The 18,084-nt window shown below is 34.8% G+C and overlaps 2 protein-coding genes across 3 annotated transcripts; both read left to right on the top strand.

The window, feature by feature from the left end:
• Positions 1 to 718: 718 nt before the first annotated feature.
• On the top strand, positions 719 to 3,209 carry LOC145122540 (uncharacterized). The gene is made up of 5 exons (XM_079058131.1): positions 719 to 723; positions 881 to 1,580; positions 1,681 to 2,267; positions 2,382 to 2,580; positions 2,844 to 3,209. Exons 1-5 carry the CDS (start codon positions 719 to 721, stop codon positions 3,207 to 3,209), a joined length of 1,857 nt encoding a protein of 618 aa, XP_078914257.1.
• A 6,407-nt stretch (positions 3,210 to 9,616) lies between these two features.
• Positions 9,617 to 16,104, top strand: LOC145120220 (uncharacterized). Of its 2 annotated transcripts, none has more exons than XM_079056029.1 (8): positions 9,617 to 10,220; positions 10,857 to 11,005; positions 11,148 to 11,274; positions 11,428 to 11,496; positions 11,656 to 11,754; positions 11,854 to 12,056; positions 12,138 to 13,662; positions 15,587 to 16,104. In XM_079056029.1, exons 1-8 carry the CDS (start codon positions 9,837 to 9,839, stop codon positions 15,911 to 15,913), a joined length of 2,883 nt encoding a protein of 960 aa, XP_078912155.1. In that variant the 5' UTR covers positions 9,617 to 9,836; the 3' UTR covers positions 15,914 to 16,104. The 2 variants fall into 2 exon arrangements, with proteins under 2 accessions (XP_078912155.1, XP_078912156.1); XM_079056030.1 differs by lacking the exon at positions 9,617 to 10,220 and adding an exon at positions 10,259 to 10,744.
• Positions 16,105 to 18,084: the final 1,980 nt, after the last annotated feature.

Raw genomic sequence — 18,084 nt, 5'->3', positions numbered from 1 at the left:
TCTTCTTGTTTAAGACAGATCGCTTCCCTCATGTGCCATGCCCAAACCCTTACCTTCAATATTACTTCAATATCCTTATAAATTTTGATATTACATGTGTATCCTTCTAAAAATATAAAAATCACATCTATATCCAAAATCAATTTTTAATTAGAATTATATCAATTTTTATTAATTTTTTATCTAATATTCAAATTTATATATTAGTTTACCAATTTACCCTTTCCTAATTAAATCTCAAATTAAATCAAATTAAATCATCCTTTCTCAATTAGATATCAAACTAAATCACGTTTCCTAACAGATTACATATTCCTATCTCTTAATTCGATTAAGGCGCCTTTAACATTGCAATCATCTTCTTCGTTACCGTATCTCGGCTCCACGCTAAGCACAGGTCGCAACTTTTAATCACAGTAGGTACGCCATCTTGTTTGAAGTAATTGTAATTTGCATTAGATTATTTTTGCATTCGATTATTATCTGCGTTGGATCAGATTAGGTTGACAAAAAACAGAGTTTGTTCTTCATCTATTGTTATCACTGTATCTTCTTAATCACAAATGGTATGTGATCTTGTTTGAAGTAATTGTAATTTTCATTAGATTGACTTTGCATTCACTTAATTATGCATCAACATTCGATTACTTTTGCTTCACAAAACAAAGTTTCTTCTCCATCTCTTACTATTACTACATTTGATTAATTTTGATGGATGATGAGGTTGATACACTGAGATAGGAGATAGGTGATCACTCCCCAATAATTGAGTAAGTTTCCACAATAATTCTAACAACCAAATTATTTATACCTACAAGATGGATGATATTTTATGTTTCCTATTTATTTCATTAACTGTTTTTTTCTTTGTGGTTATCAGGCAAGTAACATGGACATACAAGCTTAGACTGAAATATGGAGGCTTTTTTCGGTTTGCGAGGAACTCATGTAGGCAAGTGTATTGTTTCGGCTTTAGAAAAAGTCTATATATAGACATATTCTCATACAACTTGAATCAACTGGTTGAAGAGGTGAAAAAACATTATCCATCAAAAAATGATATTGTTTTGTCAATAGTCTTTATTGACAAGCATGCAAAAGAACAATGTTTTATTAAACTCGATTCTGATGAAAACTTCATGGTGATGCTTAACATGTATGAGGAGGAGAAAGAAGTAACAATTTATGTGACGAATGAAAAAATTACACAACAAAGGGATAAACCATCTAGTGTCCAAGATCAATCAATTGATGAATTGGATGATGAAAATGATTCAGACTCAAATTGTCCAAGTGAAGAAAGCTATCATAGTCGTTATAGTTCCGATAATGAATACGAACTTCTAAATTCTAATTTCAAAATCGATGCATATAGCAGTAAAAGTCAAGTTATGAAAGTGCATTCTAAATTTCCAAATGTGATTGCTTTTATAAGAGCTTTAAACCATTGTGCAATAACAAATGAATTTCAATATGTCATTAAGAAAAGTGATTTGACACGACTTACGACATGTTGTGAAGATAAAAAGTGCGAGTGGAGAATCCATGCTTCTCGTACACAAGATGAAGCTACTTTTGAAGTAAGTATACATTTCAAGACATACTAAATTTATTGACATTATTATTTTCTTAACATGATTATATGTTTTTATGAAATTTTGCAGGTTAAGAAATTTGTAGAAACTCATTCTTGTACTCGAAGTAACAAGTGTGGTAACAAACATGCAACTCAAGGATGAATTAGTGATGTTTGTAACAGACAAGCTGAAATCTAATGGTGATATATCTCCTTCCAACCTAAAAAAGTGGCTTATGCAAAGCTACAATGTTGACGTACCATATATGAGAGTCTTTAGAGGAAGAGAACAAGCATATAGTGATATGCATGGAGAGTGGGATGACTCTTATGTAACTATATATGATTTCAAACAGGAACTTGAACAAAGAAACCTTGTAACTGTTGTGGAGATTGATTTGCAGACAGTGGGTGACAAGAAACATTTCTTACATTTTTTTATATCACTAACTGCATGCTCTAAGAGGTTTCTTGTTGGTTGTCGTCCTTACATTGGGATTGATGCTTGTCATTTGAAGTGGAAATTTAATGGTGTGCTAGCCGCTGCCACAAGTATCGACGGTAACAATGGCATGTTTCTGGTAGCATATGGTGTGCTTGAGTCTGAGAATACAAAATCATGGACTTGGTTTCTCAGGTCACTACAAAAGACAATCGATACACCAAATGGTCTTGTTATCTCCTCTGACATGTAAAAAGGATTGGAAGTAGCTATTATACAGTTTTATCCTAATGTTGAGCATCGTGAATGCATAAGACATTTATATAGCAACTTCAAGAAACATTTTAGAGGTGACTATTTCAGGACCAAGCTATGGGGTGCTGCAAAGACCTACTCTGTTAGTAAGCATGATAGATTGTTAAGCAAAATTGCTAGTGTGCGTAAAGATGCAATTATATATTTGAATGAAAACCATAAGAAGATATGGAGTAGAAGCAAGTTTGGTACACTTTTCAAGTGTTATTATATTACAAACAATATTTCAGAAACTTTTAACTCTTGGGTAGGTGACATACGTTATAAACTGATGCTCGATCTCCTTGCTGCAATTAGAGAAAAGCTTATGCAATGATTTGACAAGAAAAGGAAGATTGTGAACAAATGAAAAGGAACACTTGTACCAAAAGCAAAGAACTATCTCAAGAGAATCTCTAAGGTAAGGTCAAGAAATTTCTCATGTATTATTTATTTTTCTTTTATTTAGGATTGTGAAAAAATAACAACTTTTTCTTTTATTGTTTATTCTTGTTTTATTTTCTCATGTAGAACTTAGGTAACTTTGAGGTTTGTAGAAGCAGTGACAATCGAGCACAAGTGAACTACAAGGGTAAAAGTTGGGAGGTTATATTAGATGAGAAAATATGTAGTTGGCGAGTTTGGCAAGTTAAAGGTCTTCCGTGTGTGCATGCATCTACGTTTATTGCTTTCACAAGGGAGTATAATTGGGACAAATATGTTGATACATATTTCACAATTCATAAATTTAAAGAAACGTATGCTTTAGAAGTTGCTCCAATGTCGGGAAAGGATCAGTGGGGGCATATAGAGACAATCGAGAAGATATACCCACCTATTATAAAACGACCTCCTGGACGACCCAAAAAGAATAGAATTATACCACATGATGTGTAACATCCTGTTTCGAATTGTTCCCATTTTGAATTGGTGATCAAGGATTAAGTTCTATCAAGCTACGGATACCTGAGGGGTCGGGTTTCAGACCTAGTTGGAGTTGGATAATGTGCCTTGGATTGCTCGGGTATTCAGTTTGAGATTTTGGATCAAACGGTATTTCGGTAATTTGTCAGCTCAGGTCTTTATGGGAAGTGGATTTTGGTTCGGGACATTTTATGGCAGACAAGAATTGATATTAGTGTCGAGCGTATCGATACCTTTCTATGGATATATGAATGGTTGGAATCGGAGTTGTATCGAGTAAGTTATAGACTTCGGAAGAATTAGGGTTTTGGGAAAAGCCCTAGTACGCGGGGCGTACCAAGGTGGTACACATGGCGTATCAAAGAGAAAGAACTACACGAGGCGTAGCTTGAGGAAAGCGTAGCGTATATGCAAGGATTGGATCGGGGTGCGCGGTACGAAAAGGTACGATAGGCGTATGAGGGTCAGATTGAAAACCCTAATCTTAGAGTTGTACCCTATATAAGCATAATGTTGAACCTCCTTCTTCATTCTAAGTCAGCCCCCGGTCTCTAAAACCTTAGAAATCGTCTCTAATCATTCATGGTGGCATTTTGAGCTTATGGAGTCCATTTTTGGAGTGTTTGGTCCACTTCCAAGAAGGCGGAGTTTGATGCAAAGATGGGGATCAAGGAGAAGCTTATGGATCTGGCTTTTGTGACTCATTTTCAGCTTGATGAAGGTATAAAGCTTTAAACTTGATCATTGGTGTCTTAGATCTACCATTTATAGGTTTTTGTTCATTTTGGTCCCAAGTATGAGATCTAGTGGTCTTGATTTCATTCCAGGAGCTTTGAGTTGCCCCTTTTAGTGTTTCTGAGGTTCAAGGTCCATAAAGTTGGCACCTTTAGAGTTTAAGACCATCTATGTTGGAGTTTGAGCCATTTCCATGAAAGTAGAATGCTATTTGGTCTTGTTGGGGGCATGCAAAGTCACCAAGTCAGTGACTTTATGGGTTTAGACATTAGTTGGGGCTCAGGTTTATGGTTAGGACTTGTTAGACCAAGCATTAAGAGCTTAATAAGGATTTGGCTTAATGGAGTAGTACGTTGGGCATACAAGTCTGTACGCACAACATACAAGCCAAACAGCCTGTACCCTTAGCGTACAACTGAGTATGCCCTGTGTACTCAATCAGATGGAGTTATGAGTATTGGGATTTGGTGTGGGCTAGCTGTTGGACTTGTTTGTCTTGGGCCCTGTTGGGCCATCAGGTTTTGGGTTGTTAGAGATGTTGGAAAAGGCCCCGGAAGGAATTGGGCCTAATTTGGAAAATTGGGCCATGGTTTGGGCCACGAGTGGTTTTTAGCATTTTGGGCTTAAGTGTTTGGATTATTATTGGACCATCAGAATATAAAGTGTATTGGACTGAAAAAAGGATTGGGCCTCATGGCAAGACCATGTAGAGGTTTGGGCCCAATTTGGAAAATTGGGCCATATGTTGGGCCTTAGTTGATTATGTGGCTTTTTGGGCCTTCAGGGTGTGAGTTTGGGCCTTGGTTTTGAACCAAGCTAGGTTAGGGGTAAAATGGCCCATTTACCCCAAGTGTGGATTTATGGTTATGCATTGAAACCCAAATGGTTAATTGGGTTTTGTCTTAATGATTGACAGGACGAGGATCAGTCAGCCAGCAGTCAGGGATTTATTCGCGGGACTTCAGCAGTGTGAGGTGAGTCTTCTCACCATACCAATAGGTCTAAGGCACCAAGGCCGGCCCATTTTATGATATGTGGATTGTTATGTTGGTATGACATTTGTATGGAAGACCTCGGGGGGTTCCTGTGGCAGTAGATTAAGACCATGTGGGGGTTCCCATGGCAATTAGTTATATGTAGTATGCTAGTTGTCTTCGTGACTCTTGCATGCAGTGGTTATTTGCGAATGTGCTGTCAATATGTTATGTATTTATGTGAAAACCATGTGGGGGTTCCTATGGCAGTCAGTTAAGACCATGTGGGGGTTCCCATGGCCTATTATGTGATATATGGTATACTAGTTGTTTATATGATATACTAGTAGTCTCGGTGATACGTGTATGGAAGACCCCGGGGGGTTCCCGAGGCAGTTGGATATCAGACCATGTGGGGGTTTCCATGGCATTCCAGGCTAAGACCATGAGGGGGTTCCTATGACATTTGGTGTAAGACTTTGGTGGGTTTCCATGGCATCCTAGTATGTCTGTACATTTAGTTTACATGATATTTCCTTGGGTAGTGAAGACCATGTGGGGATTCCCATGGCAGGTAGTTAAGACCATTTGGGGGTTCCCATGGCGGTGAGCTAAGACCACGTGGGGGTTCCAATGGCACCCGGTGTAAGACCTTGGAGGGTTTCCATGGCATCCTTATATGTTTATATGCATGGCTTATGTGACTGATATGGTTTATGTGATTATGTGGGGTATGCTCTGGGGAACTCACTAAGCTTCGTGCTTACGGTTTATAGTTTTGGTTTCAGGTATCATCGATTGGAAAAGAAGGGCCCGGCTTGATCGCAGCGCACACACCTATGTTTTCCGCAATAAGTGATTTTGGGATGAACTCTGATAAATGTTTTTAATTAGCAATGTTTTTGGAGTACTTGGATTAAAAGATATATATGTTTTGACTATAATAAAAATGAAAATTTTACCCTTGATTTTTGGTTCGTTACATGATGAGCCCAAGAAAAGACATAGATGTCCGCGTTGTGGTATGTTTGGCCACCATGAAAGGACTTGCAAAAATCCCGCATCTCAAGGTTCTGATGATGCATCCACTAGCAAGATGAAAGAACACAAAAAATCATGAGTTTTTGTTAAGAGTTTGATTAGATTTCAGTACTTTAATGCTTGCTGAATGGATTTTTTAGTACTTTGTTTTTTTGTTTGGAATGATTTTTCTTAGGATAAAATTGTTTAAAATTTGATCATCTATTTATATTTGTTTTCAGACCATTTATGTAATTGTTTTTTTTTATATGGACCATTTTGTAATAGTTTTCTGCCACAGTGGTGATATCTGTAATCTTTTTCTGCAACATGTACCACTTATGTAATATTTTTCTGCAACATGTACCACTTATGTAATATTTTTCTGCATAAGACCATTTTTGTACTATTTTTCTGCCATAAGGGCCGAATCTGTAATATTTTTTTGCCATAAGGACCGTTTCTGTAATATTTTCCTGCATAGGACCATTTTGTACCATTCTTCTGCCGTAAGGACTGTTTCTGTAATATTTTTCTGCCAGAAAGACCGTTTCTGTTATATTTTTCTGCCATAAGGATCGTTTCTGTAATATTTTTTCTGCATAGGACAATTTTTGTACTATTTTTCTGCCATAAGAACCGTTTTCGTAATATTTTTCTGCCATAAGGACCGTTTCTGTAATATTTTTCTGCATATGACCATTTTTGTACTATTTTTCTGCCATAATGACCATTTTTGTAATATTTTTCTGCCATAAGGACCGTTTCTGTAATGTTTTTCTGCATAGGACCATTTTTGTACTATTTTTCTGCATATGACCAATTTTGTACTATTTTTTTGACAAAATGATTGTTTCTGTAATAACATCAGCAAACCGATTTGAAGTAACACCAACATAGTAACCATCTAAATGAGCAATTGAAGGACCAACAGCCACTGCAGATTGAATAGATGTTTTGGACGAAATTACCCTTTGCTTATTATTTGGATCCATTGAACTCAAAGAACGTATAGTTTCTATATCAACAAGCCCCCCACCATATCGATGCAGTTATGCCAAAATAACCATAAGAATCCGTATAACCAAAAACATCAATTTAAGATTATTAGCAAACTACAGGAAATAGCAACATACTTCAATCTTTATACCAATATAGCAACGTACTTTCTTTTACCTGTATTACAAATGCTATAAACTATGAAATAAATCAATATATAATACCAAACTTTTCATTTTTTAAATGGCTAAAATGCATTAAATTAACAACCAGTTTTTGCCGGGAAAGTTACAATGGATAGAAAATAAAATGCTGCAAAATTATATGAGAGAAAAGAAAAACCACCAGAAACATGGTGGAATAAAAAACAGAATAACCTAACATGTAAAAAACCAAAAATAACCTAACATGTAACTCTTTGACAAAAGACTAGCAATAACACCAAAATATAACAACCAACTCCATATTGTGATTGTTGTATTTGACTTGATCGATTTGCCCAATCCATTATCTTCGCATCATTCAATACATTGCCTAAACACATCTCTTTTGAAGATCCACTTTGAACTCTCCCTCATATAAGTGTGTTATAAGCAACCACAATATGAAAGGGCATGGATTTTATCACCTTTTCTCATTCTGATAAACTTCCTGATTTGATGTACATGTGAGCAAGTGAACTCCCTACAATAACTTCGCCTCATGTTTTAATAGCATAGGCATGAACCTGTTGGCCAACAATTAATCTTTTTAAGCCAACACATCCACGAAGAATACTGCCATTGATGAATTCTAGTTGTAAGAAAGGCATAAACTTTTGAAAAAAGAAGGAAAAGAAATCAAGAAGTGATTATTGATCTCACCTGCCAAGTGTAAATTCCTCGGGATAAAACCCCACAACATCTCGGAGAAGAGGCTCAAAGCTTTCCTCATTACATTCGAAACTGGTCAAATCTGCAATCAAGGCATTCCAAGTCGCAATATTTATTTCAGGCATTTCATCGAACATTTGGCGTGCTGTATCCAAGTCGCCACTTTGCACAAATCCTCCGATCAATATGTTATACGACATGATGTTTTTCTTGGGCATTACGTCGAACCATGAGTGAGCAGTCTGTGATTAACAAAACTTCAAGTGCATATTGAGGAGATGGTTGGTAACGAACCTGGTTGAAGAACACCCGGACGTGATTATCAACAGGAAGAGTTCAAATTGGTTCTTCAGAAGAGATGTTATTGTTGTATATGACTTGATTCCGGTGCTGGGCACCGCCACAACTCCGATTCCGTCCAAACCCCTCGTCTGCGCTTTTGAAGCTAAAATCATTGATAAACTGATCATCACAGACCCATAACCAATCATTTGGGCACCCAAATAGAACACAATGTTTAATCCTTTGGCTTACTCAAGGCTCTGTTGATGTGATTGAAGGTGGTGGTAGTCTGTAGAGGTGTAGTCGGTAGAGGTCTGTAAGAAGAATGCGAGGGATATAGTAAAGGGAGTGTTGAATTGTTGGACAGAAGATACGTAGTAATGCATAAGATAGATAAATCGATCAATAATAGATAAAAAGGGTAAATCGGTAAACTAATATATAAATTTGAATATTAGATAAAAAAATTAATAAAAATTGATATAATTCTAATTATAAATTGATTTTGGATATAGATGTAATTTTTATATTTTTAGAAAGATATACATGTAATATCAAAATTTATAAGGATATAGAAGTAATATTTAGAGTTTGGAAGAATATATATTTAGAATTTGGAAGAATATATATCCTTACAAGAATTCATAAGGTTTCGAAAATATCTTGAAAATACCACATAAGAATTTTATTTGGTTTGAAAGTACAATAATTGGTAAGATGGTATTTTAGCGGAACAATGTCACTACGAAAACTTAGAAAATAAACAATTTAAAAAAACATCTGAAAAATAATGATGTGAAGAACACTAATCTACTATAATAAATGAAAATCTTTTTGCCACATGTCACACTCTTATTGATTTGACCACATGTCATTTTGTGGTTATTTTTAATTAATTTTTTTTTCCACATGACATATTTGTTGATTTTGTTTTTTTTTTCATTATTTAAATGTAATAATTGCACTAAATGAAATAATAAATATATATCATTTTTATTAATTGACTTTCCTTCTAATTTCAAAAATTTTAAATTAAAGCCTCATTAGTTTCTTTTATCTATTTATCTAAATTATTTGTTTAAATTTAAAAGAAAAAAACACTTTAATTTTAATAATTCAATATTTTTTTAATTTTTCATATAAATTCAAATTTCTCAGATTTTTAAATTTCATATTTAATTTTTCTTTTAAATGAATTACATGGGCAAAACAACTAGTATCACATTAAACAAACACAAGCCACACAACTCCATAACATATAATATAGTTCGCAAACAATAATCTTATGAATTTTTAGTGATTATAAAATTCAATACTTTCAATTTTGAAAAAAATAGAAAGTCGTTGCACAACTCGTAATATTACAGAATATAACATTGTTTAAAAAATAATATTCATTTCTTATTGTTCCTTTCAAATTTGGTTAAAACATTAAATCGTATTCAGAAAAATGATATATTTGTGAACATATAATAATTAGGGTTTAAGCCTAAGGTTCTCTGTTTTAGGGTTTTTCCAAGAGAAATCTTTCACATTACCACCTTACATTTCATAAAGGGTGCACGGTATCCTAAATCTTTCATAATCGTCAGTTCTTCACCCACACGAGTGGTTGGGTGAGAGGTTTTCTCTCAGGGTTTTGCTAAAATGCAACAATCTTCGGTAAAACACTCCATTTCGTGAAAAAATCAAACGACTTTTATCTTTATAACCAAGAAATGGAGGACGTGGATGATGATTTCGGCGATTTATACGCAGATGTTGAAGTGGAAGCAAGCTCAGCCATGAATGTTGCTCCACAATTTTCTCTATTACAGTTTGTAAGCGATGAAACTGGTAAGCGGAACAGTGCTTTAGAGGCGAGTAGTGATAAAGAGGACGGAGTAAGTGATGGCGATGAGGACGACGAAGACGACGATGATGATTTGAATATCGTCTTGAATAGCGACGATGATAGTGTAAGGCATGGGGAGGGTTTAACAATTTCACGGACTAATACAAATTTGCGGAGTGGAGAGTTAGAAGATGAAGACGATGATAATATCGGTAAAGAAGAAATTGCGGGAGGGAAAGCGGTCGGTAATTCGCATTCACTGTACAAGGTGTTCTTTCGATCATGAACTTTATTTGAGTACATATCATTAGTTTATGCTACTATATGGATTGAACTCCAACTTTATAGTTCAATTGAAATCATCTTCGGTGTCTGCAAATTTACTTCAGCTTACGTTCAATTTGAAATTGAGCATATTAGCTTTATAGGTTTCGATTGAAGTTACATGCATCGTATTTCTGGTTAAATTCTTGTTCGAAGTTAGTTTCTTATGGAGATTGTATTGCAATTGACTTCCAAGTCTTCTGGTGTGGATTGTGATTAAACTGATTATTGTGACTTGCAACCACAATGATGATCCCAATAATGAGGTTTGAGTGTTGAGGCAAAATTGATCATGGAATATGAATTTTTTGATAATAATCAGAGTTGGAGAAACAAGGAAGAACTTGTTGTAAGAAAACTAATGATTGGGACAAATGTAACATTGCTTACAAGTCCCTTGCTTTAGTTAATTGATTTCTGATACTTGAAATCGCAATCACTTTCAAAACTAACATCCAAACACACCGTGTAAGTATTTGATTCCAATGGAAAAATGTAACTATGTAAGTGTAGGATTTGAAATGCATTGTTTTTGTTTTAAACTTGGAGCTCTAATTTCTAATTGTATTTTTGTTGGTAGTATTCAAGATCTCAATCAGCAGCATATGGAAGTGAATCAAAAGGAAATGGAAGTGTTGCAGCAGCTTATTTGTCTCGGGAGGATAATGGGTATAGTCAGCGGTCAATGGGACCTCAACATGCACAAAGATTCTCACTTCCCTGGTCTAGGTGAGTATTGAACATCCAAAAAAAAGGTGCAAATGTGCAATGTGTAATGTGTAAAAAATACAACTTTATTTCCATGTCTAGATTCTTTTCACATTTGTTTATTGATTCTTTATTAAAGTGTATGTCTTTATGTATCTTACAGGAGCATACTAGATGTAAATATTGATGTATTTGAGCAGAAGCCTTGGAAGCATCCTGGAGCAGATATAACAGACTATTTCAATTTTGGGTTGAATGAAGATACTTGGAAGCTTTATTGCAACCAAGTGGTAAAGACTTCTATTCTTGTGTTAACTTTTGTAACTCTTTAATAAAGTGCCTATCTTTCTATATCTTAAAAAGGTGTTTTTTTGTTGTTAAGGTTCTTGTAATTGTTGTTTCAGAACCTCTAATGGAGAAAAATTATGTCATGTTATTGGCAGGATGAATATCGTCATAGAGGACCAATGTCAAGTGGGAGTCCAGTGTCAGAGCCTACACAATTAACAGAGGTGAGTTAGATAAAGTATTAAAGTGTACTAGACACTATTTTGATGATGAGGATTAGAAGGGCATTTACGTCTTTTCTCCCACTGACATCAGTTCCAGTCCTAGATCAATGCACAATCCTTATAAATTCTTGGTTGTTTACTGCATACTTATTGTTTCAGATGAAAGGAAGGGCAATTCAGGTAGAAGACAGCATTGTTGAACGACAATCATCCATGGATATAAGGCGTCAACTGGATCGTGATTCAGATGTTATACAAGTATGGATTTTTTTTTATTACCTATTTGTTGACTGAGGTTTTGTAGTAGCTACATTACATACATCTCTTATTTCATTGATGATGACATGATTGTATCAGATCACCATTGTGGATCCAGAGGAACATTGTTGTGAGTCTGTAAAAGAAGGATCAGGTAATCTTGAGAGTTCTGTTCCAGAAGCATCTACTCATGGAGATGTTAGTGGGGATGATAGAACAGATCATCTTTCTTTTAGTAGTTCAAGTGAAGATGAATCTATTGAAGGGAATCATTTGGAGACTGATATAGATGCCCTTAAAAGGTGAGAGCAATAACCTCATGCTATTTGTGTTTACCTTATTTTAGTTTTTTCCAATTAAAATTTTGTTTTGAATGTGTTTAGGGGTTCTAATGGAAGAAGTAGAAGTAAGCCTGTGACACAAGATTCTAAAAAAAATGAAATTCATCAATGTTCAGGAGGAACTGATGAAGCAATCAAAACTTCAGACAACACAAAGGAAAGAACAGGTGAGGATACATGCACCACAGACCTATCCATAATGCCTGCAGAATCATCAGAGGCTGAAAAGAGCCCTAAAAACCATTGCAAATCATTTGAAGATAGGTGGAAATCTTATAGTCATGAGAGGTGTTCATCTACTGAGTTGACTCGGTCACGGAAGCCTGGTTATCATCATTCAGAGGGCTTGAAAATATCAGATAAGTACCATAGATATCATTCAAGATACCATAGTCCTGTATATAACGATAGGACCCGTAAAGTTTCTAAACCCAAATATCACCATGAAAATGATGACATCATCTTCTCAAGAAGAAGAGATGAAGAAAGAAAACATGGGGAGCATAGATATCATGGAAGACACAATACTCCTGTATATAATCATAGGACCTATGACTATGAGAGACTGCATCCTTTTGATCCTTATAATGAGGAAGGCATGTTATATTCAAAAGAATCAGAACCTCCTCTTGATTATTACCATGGTGAAAGGTTTTCTGATTATGAAAGATTTGGACCCAAAATGGGTCGACCCGTTTTCAGAAGTTTAGAAGAGGAGGAATATTATGATGAACAAAGAAGATATACGAATGAGTTTGGTAAAAGGAAAGGAAATAATGTGCATTTTGGACATAAAGGAATACATGATGAATTTTTTCTTGAACGGGAATATTCCCAAGATATAAAAGGTGAAAAGTTTAGATCTTTTGCTTATAATGACATGGAAAAACATGAATATGAACATGTAAATCATGAAGCATATACCAGATGGAAATTTAGAGGCTCTGGAAGAAATGAGAGGAAGGTTGGTAGTCCATCTTCTGAACTAAATAACCATTTGCCAAAAAGGGAAGAATCCCATATCAATAATGGAAGATGGCATGATGACATGATGCCTAGAAGTAGTTTATATGGAAGACAAAGGAGATATGAAGGGGAATTGAGTGAAAGATTTAGATATGATGATTCTGAACCTTTTGATAGAGAAGATTACACAGTTGATTGTGATGATCGTGTGGATGTTGTAAGAAGTAGGGACCACCATTGGCAACCTGAAATGCAATGGAAAGATGATGACATTATGATACCATTTGATGATCCATATATAAAAAGGCATAAATGTAAGCTTGAAAGAGCTTCAAATGATAAGTATGAAGGGAGTCATGAAAAAAGATTCCGAGGGAGAAGGGATTCAGATATTACACATGGAGGGAATTATGAGTGGGTGTTCATGAATTCACATATGGTTGATGGATCTGATCATGTTGATGATTTAAAAAATGCAGCAGATGGGTGTGAGGGGTATAAACGGAAAAGAGAAGTAATTAGTGGAAAAAAATATGGAGAGAGTGGTAAAAACCCATCACCGAGCTGCAGGAATTCATGCTTGGTTGTTCGGGAAGGAAAGGTAATATCTGGGAAACTGATGATGAAATACTATTACTATTACTGTATCAATTTAATTGTATATATTATATCAAAATATATGTCATGTCATATATCATATATGGGCAATACTTCTTTCATTGCATGTTTTTTGGAACTACATACATGTATATGTTGTTTCTTAGCTTTAGGGTTTAGGGGGGCCTTTGGTTTGCGGGATTTGGCTGGAATCGGAATTCAATTCCATTCCAGTCCCATGTTTGGTTGCAATTTGCAAGTGAATTGAGTGATACATTTCCAATTTCCATCCCAAAACCATAGAATTCAGTTCCATTCTAAAAACACTCAAATTCACAAGCATGCACCTCTTTGCTTCTTAATCTGCTTTCCCTCTTCTACCCCACAAATGGAATGGAATTCAATAATAATTAATTACTTTTTGAATCTTTATCTATATTTAAATGTTTTTCATTTATTGTATACGATGAGGATGTTTTGGTGTAGTAATAGAAAGAGAAGAATGGAATTGAATTCCTTGCACCCTCCTCCACGGATGGTGATGCCAATGGAATTGATTTCCGTTGATTTTGGCAACCAAACAAGCAATGGGATGGAATCTTGAATTCCAATAGTGTTACAGTCCACAAACCAAACATGCCTTTAGACTTTTCCCCAATTTATCTGCACTTGTGCTTTTGGACCTTCTGAATTTCTAATCACTAATGCATGCTGACAAGGATATGTTGTTGTAATAGAACATTTCTAACATGCTTTTGTGGTTCTCCCAATTATCAATTAAATATTGTATTACTATTATTATTATTATTATTATTATTTTATTTACATAATTTTTGTTTAATCATGACTGCATTTGGATCCTATTGCCAGATCCTAGCCATGTCTATTATAGAAAATAGGCCCTGGTCATAAGCTGTAGATTTTGCAGGTGCTAGGATACTAAGTTCATGTTGCTTTATCATAAAAGGGAATTAAATAATAATTACAAAAAACTATGTTATTAAAATAACAATCTAATATTATTTCAATTAAACTTTTTAAAAGATTGTAAGCATTTGAATACACTTGTGCAACTTTCTTTCAATACCTTTCCATTTTGGTTGTTCTTTTCTATTTTTCTTGTTTTGCCTTTTAGATATAAAATATAACTCAAAATCGACCAGTTAATTGCTGCTTCAAGTCTTAGGTGTTTGTGGTTTGTTAGCCTTAGCCAGTTTATTCTTGAAATGTTGGGCTAGCTAGCTACTTATAAAGAAACATTTGTGTCCATTTAATGTGTAATACTTTGTCATGGTTGTAATCTTGTTTTACTCTGTTTGCATTTTATTCTTTTTTGACAAATTATCACATGATAACAAGTTTGCAAGCTCTGAATGGAGGAAATATTTCGAGAGGTACCGTAAAATTAATGCTTTAACTTATTTTTGATATAATCATTATTTTCATTGACGTGAAAGTTTTAGTCATAACATATCACTTGTAAATGGGTCAGTCTATCTTATTTATTCGTATTATTTCTGTTAGTTATGTTATTTCCATATTTAGATTTCTGACCTTCTGAATTTCTAATCACTAATGTATGCCTGACATTTTAACATGCTTTTGTGTTTTCCCCTACTTATATCAAGTAGATACTTATATCTCATTACACCTAATGTGTATATGTATTAAATATCATTACACAAAACTAGTCTAAGCTGTTAAAATAACAACACTGCTCTGTTATTATTATGTTTTATTTTGAGTTTTGCATCCTTGATATTCTCTTGTGGTACACTTTTAATGTGGATTTGATAGGATATGATATATAAACTTCATTAGATCTGAATGAATTTACCTATATGCCCTTTTGGTAATTACATACATGTCTTGGTTGACCATATAACAAACGGTATCAACACTTGACATGTGGCATTGGTCGTGTGCAGTCTTCCAAAAGGCACATTACAAAAGCAGTCAACCGACATGAGGAAGGTCAGATTCTAGACACGGGACCCACAAAAGATGACGCAAACAGGTTTCATAATCATAAAGAAAAGACCGGGCTCGATAAATCTCGGATTCTGGAGGCAAGGGCAAAAATGGAAAAACGGAGAGCACGTTTTAACGATACCACTAAAATGGAATCAGATAACACAACAACAACAACAACAACAACAACAACAAAAAAGGTTGGAGTTGTGGATTTGTTTCAAGAAAAGGGCTCAAATAAACCACAAAGACCACCTAGAAAGCGGAGATGGGGAGATAACTAAAATTCCTTAATTTTTTTGCTACACAAAGGTAAACAGGGCAAGATTTTTTTTCCTGTTGTTCTTTTTGTTATTTGATATAACTGGGCATTCATTAGTTTTTTTTTTATTTTATTATGATGAAGGTTGTTTTTTAGAAACTTTTACAAGAATTATCGACTTCTACATGTGTTCTATACGGGTTTATTAGTCCATGTTTGTTTGACATGCATTCACATCCATAAGCAAAATCCTATAAACTTTTGTCAATAAGATGGGACATAAACTTGCTCTTGATATCTCGTATGTATAAAAGATGTGAATACCTTCCCTCATCCTCATCTAAAATGGCCCTAAAAAACATGTTCAATCTGTCTGGTAGTAACCGAGTTTATTGTAAAAAAAAAAGCCTAAAGTAAATATACCCTTTTAATATGCGGCATCATCTAAAATGGGGTCGTCTTTTAGGATTTAGGGGTAGCTTGGTCTTTTTAGGAGTTATGGTTGTTTTGTTTGTGGGAGCACTGATTGTCCCAGGTCTGTTTTGGGACCACTCCCCTGAGTCTTGTTTTCTATATATTTGCTTCGTGAGGTTTTTGTTCGGCAGCTAAGAATTGATTTGTTAAGAACTTTGTTCTTTTTTTGGAAAGTCCATTCCTCTCAAATGAATGAGAATTCTATCCTAATTTTCTGGTATTATTGAGTGTTTTGTTGCTGTGAATCTGTTAGCATGCCTAGGGTATACGATAGATTCAACAAGGATCTATCATAAATCTTGAGGCAAAACTCTTTTTTGTTACATTGGACACAACAAAACATGGAGTGTCTTTGAAGGGCTCCTTATAAGAGCACATGTAACTTTTTGTCCCATGTAGAAAGTTAGAACAAGACATGTACTCGCTCTTTATTATTATTATTATTTTTGTGCGAGAAACGTGATTGACATTATTTAGTTGAACCATGTTATTTTTGACATTTTAGAAAAGGGCTCTTTGTGTTTGACATTTTAGAAAAGGGCTCTTTGTGTTTGGCTTCGCATTGGTTGGCGAGCAAAGATGCAAACGAGACCATATGAGCTCAAGTTAGATAGACTAAAATGTAAAAATTCGATCTTGATTTGATGGTTGGACGTGTGTTTTTGGGCTTGGCTTGAGGAAGATCGTGACACTTTGATTCAATAGTTAAATATTCCAAAAATATCTAACAATATGCAATGATAAAACAAGCTTGATTAAAAGCTTGGTTTTTATGGTTTTATTGGTAAATATGTGAATTTATGTATCACGTAATAACTTTTTTTTTATTTTTTATTTTTTATTATTTTTTATAATCATATGTGAATTTGAATATCTAGTAAGCTATATTTGATTAACAAACAATTATTTCATTACTTTATCAAACTAAATTCTAAATTATTCAACACATCAACAACAACATCAATATAAATTATGGTAATGAAAGGTAGGATAATGGGTAGTCGTTATTCAAAAGTAAGGAGACTGCATAAGGGCCTATTTGATTTGAACTTACCGGGTCCGGTCAGTGCTGACTGCTGACTCGGTCAGCAGTCGGATGTTTGTTAATGACATATTATAGCTGATTCGGTCAGCCCATTCCACCCCATTCCACTTACTCGGTCAGTCCAAAAAAACCTCCTGACTGGAAAATAAGGTACGCATTTTTTTTTTTTGCCCTTGCTCGCCTCCAGCCTCCTTCGCCAATACCCTAGACAAATACCGATCCCCAACACCTGCTGATCGCCTCCATCGCCTACATCTTCTTCCGCGACTTCACCTCCTGCGTCATCTTCTCCGACGACGACCACACAGCGCCGGTGAGGAGCTCGACTGCAGGTAATGTTTCTTCGGTTTTTTTTTTTTGCTTTTTTTTTTTGAAATCACAAAACCCTTCATGTTTATTGTCAAATTACTGATTTCATTCTGAAATCAAAGTTTGAAATTACTTCTTTTATTATTCTTTGATTCAATTAGATTGAAGGGTTAGCATAAAATCAATTTATAATCTGTTTTTGTTTATGAAATCTGATTTCATAATGTGTTTTTGACAATTTGGTATGCTTTACTTTCAAATATATGCCTATTATATTATGTATAGCACATTGACACACGCTGTTACTATAGTTGTTAAACGGCCATACAACATTAAAAAATCCTTTGGGTTTGTGACTAGTAACT

This window comes from Lactuca virosa, chromosome 6 (genome assembly GCF_052849685.1).
Source record: "Lactuca virosa cultivar CGN04683 chromosome 6, Lactuca_virosa_CGN04683_v6, whole genome shotgun sequence".
Lineage (NCBI taxonomy): Eukaryota > Viridiplantae > Streptophyta > Magnoliopsida > Asterales > Asteraceae > Lactuca > Lactuca virosa.
This window is presented reverse-complemented; position numbering and strand designations above follow the sequence as displayed.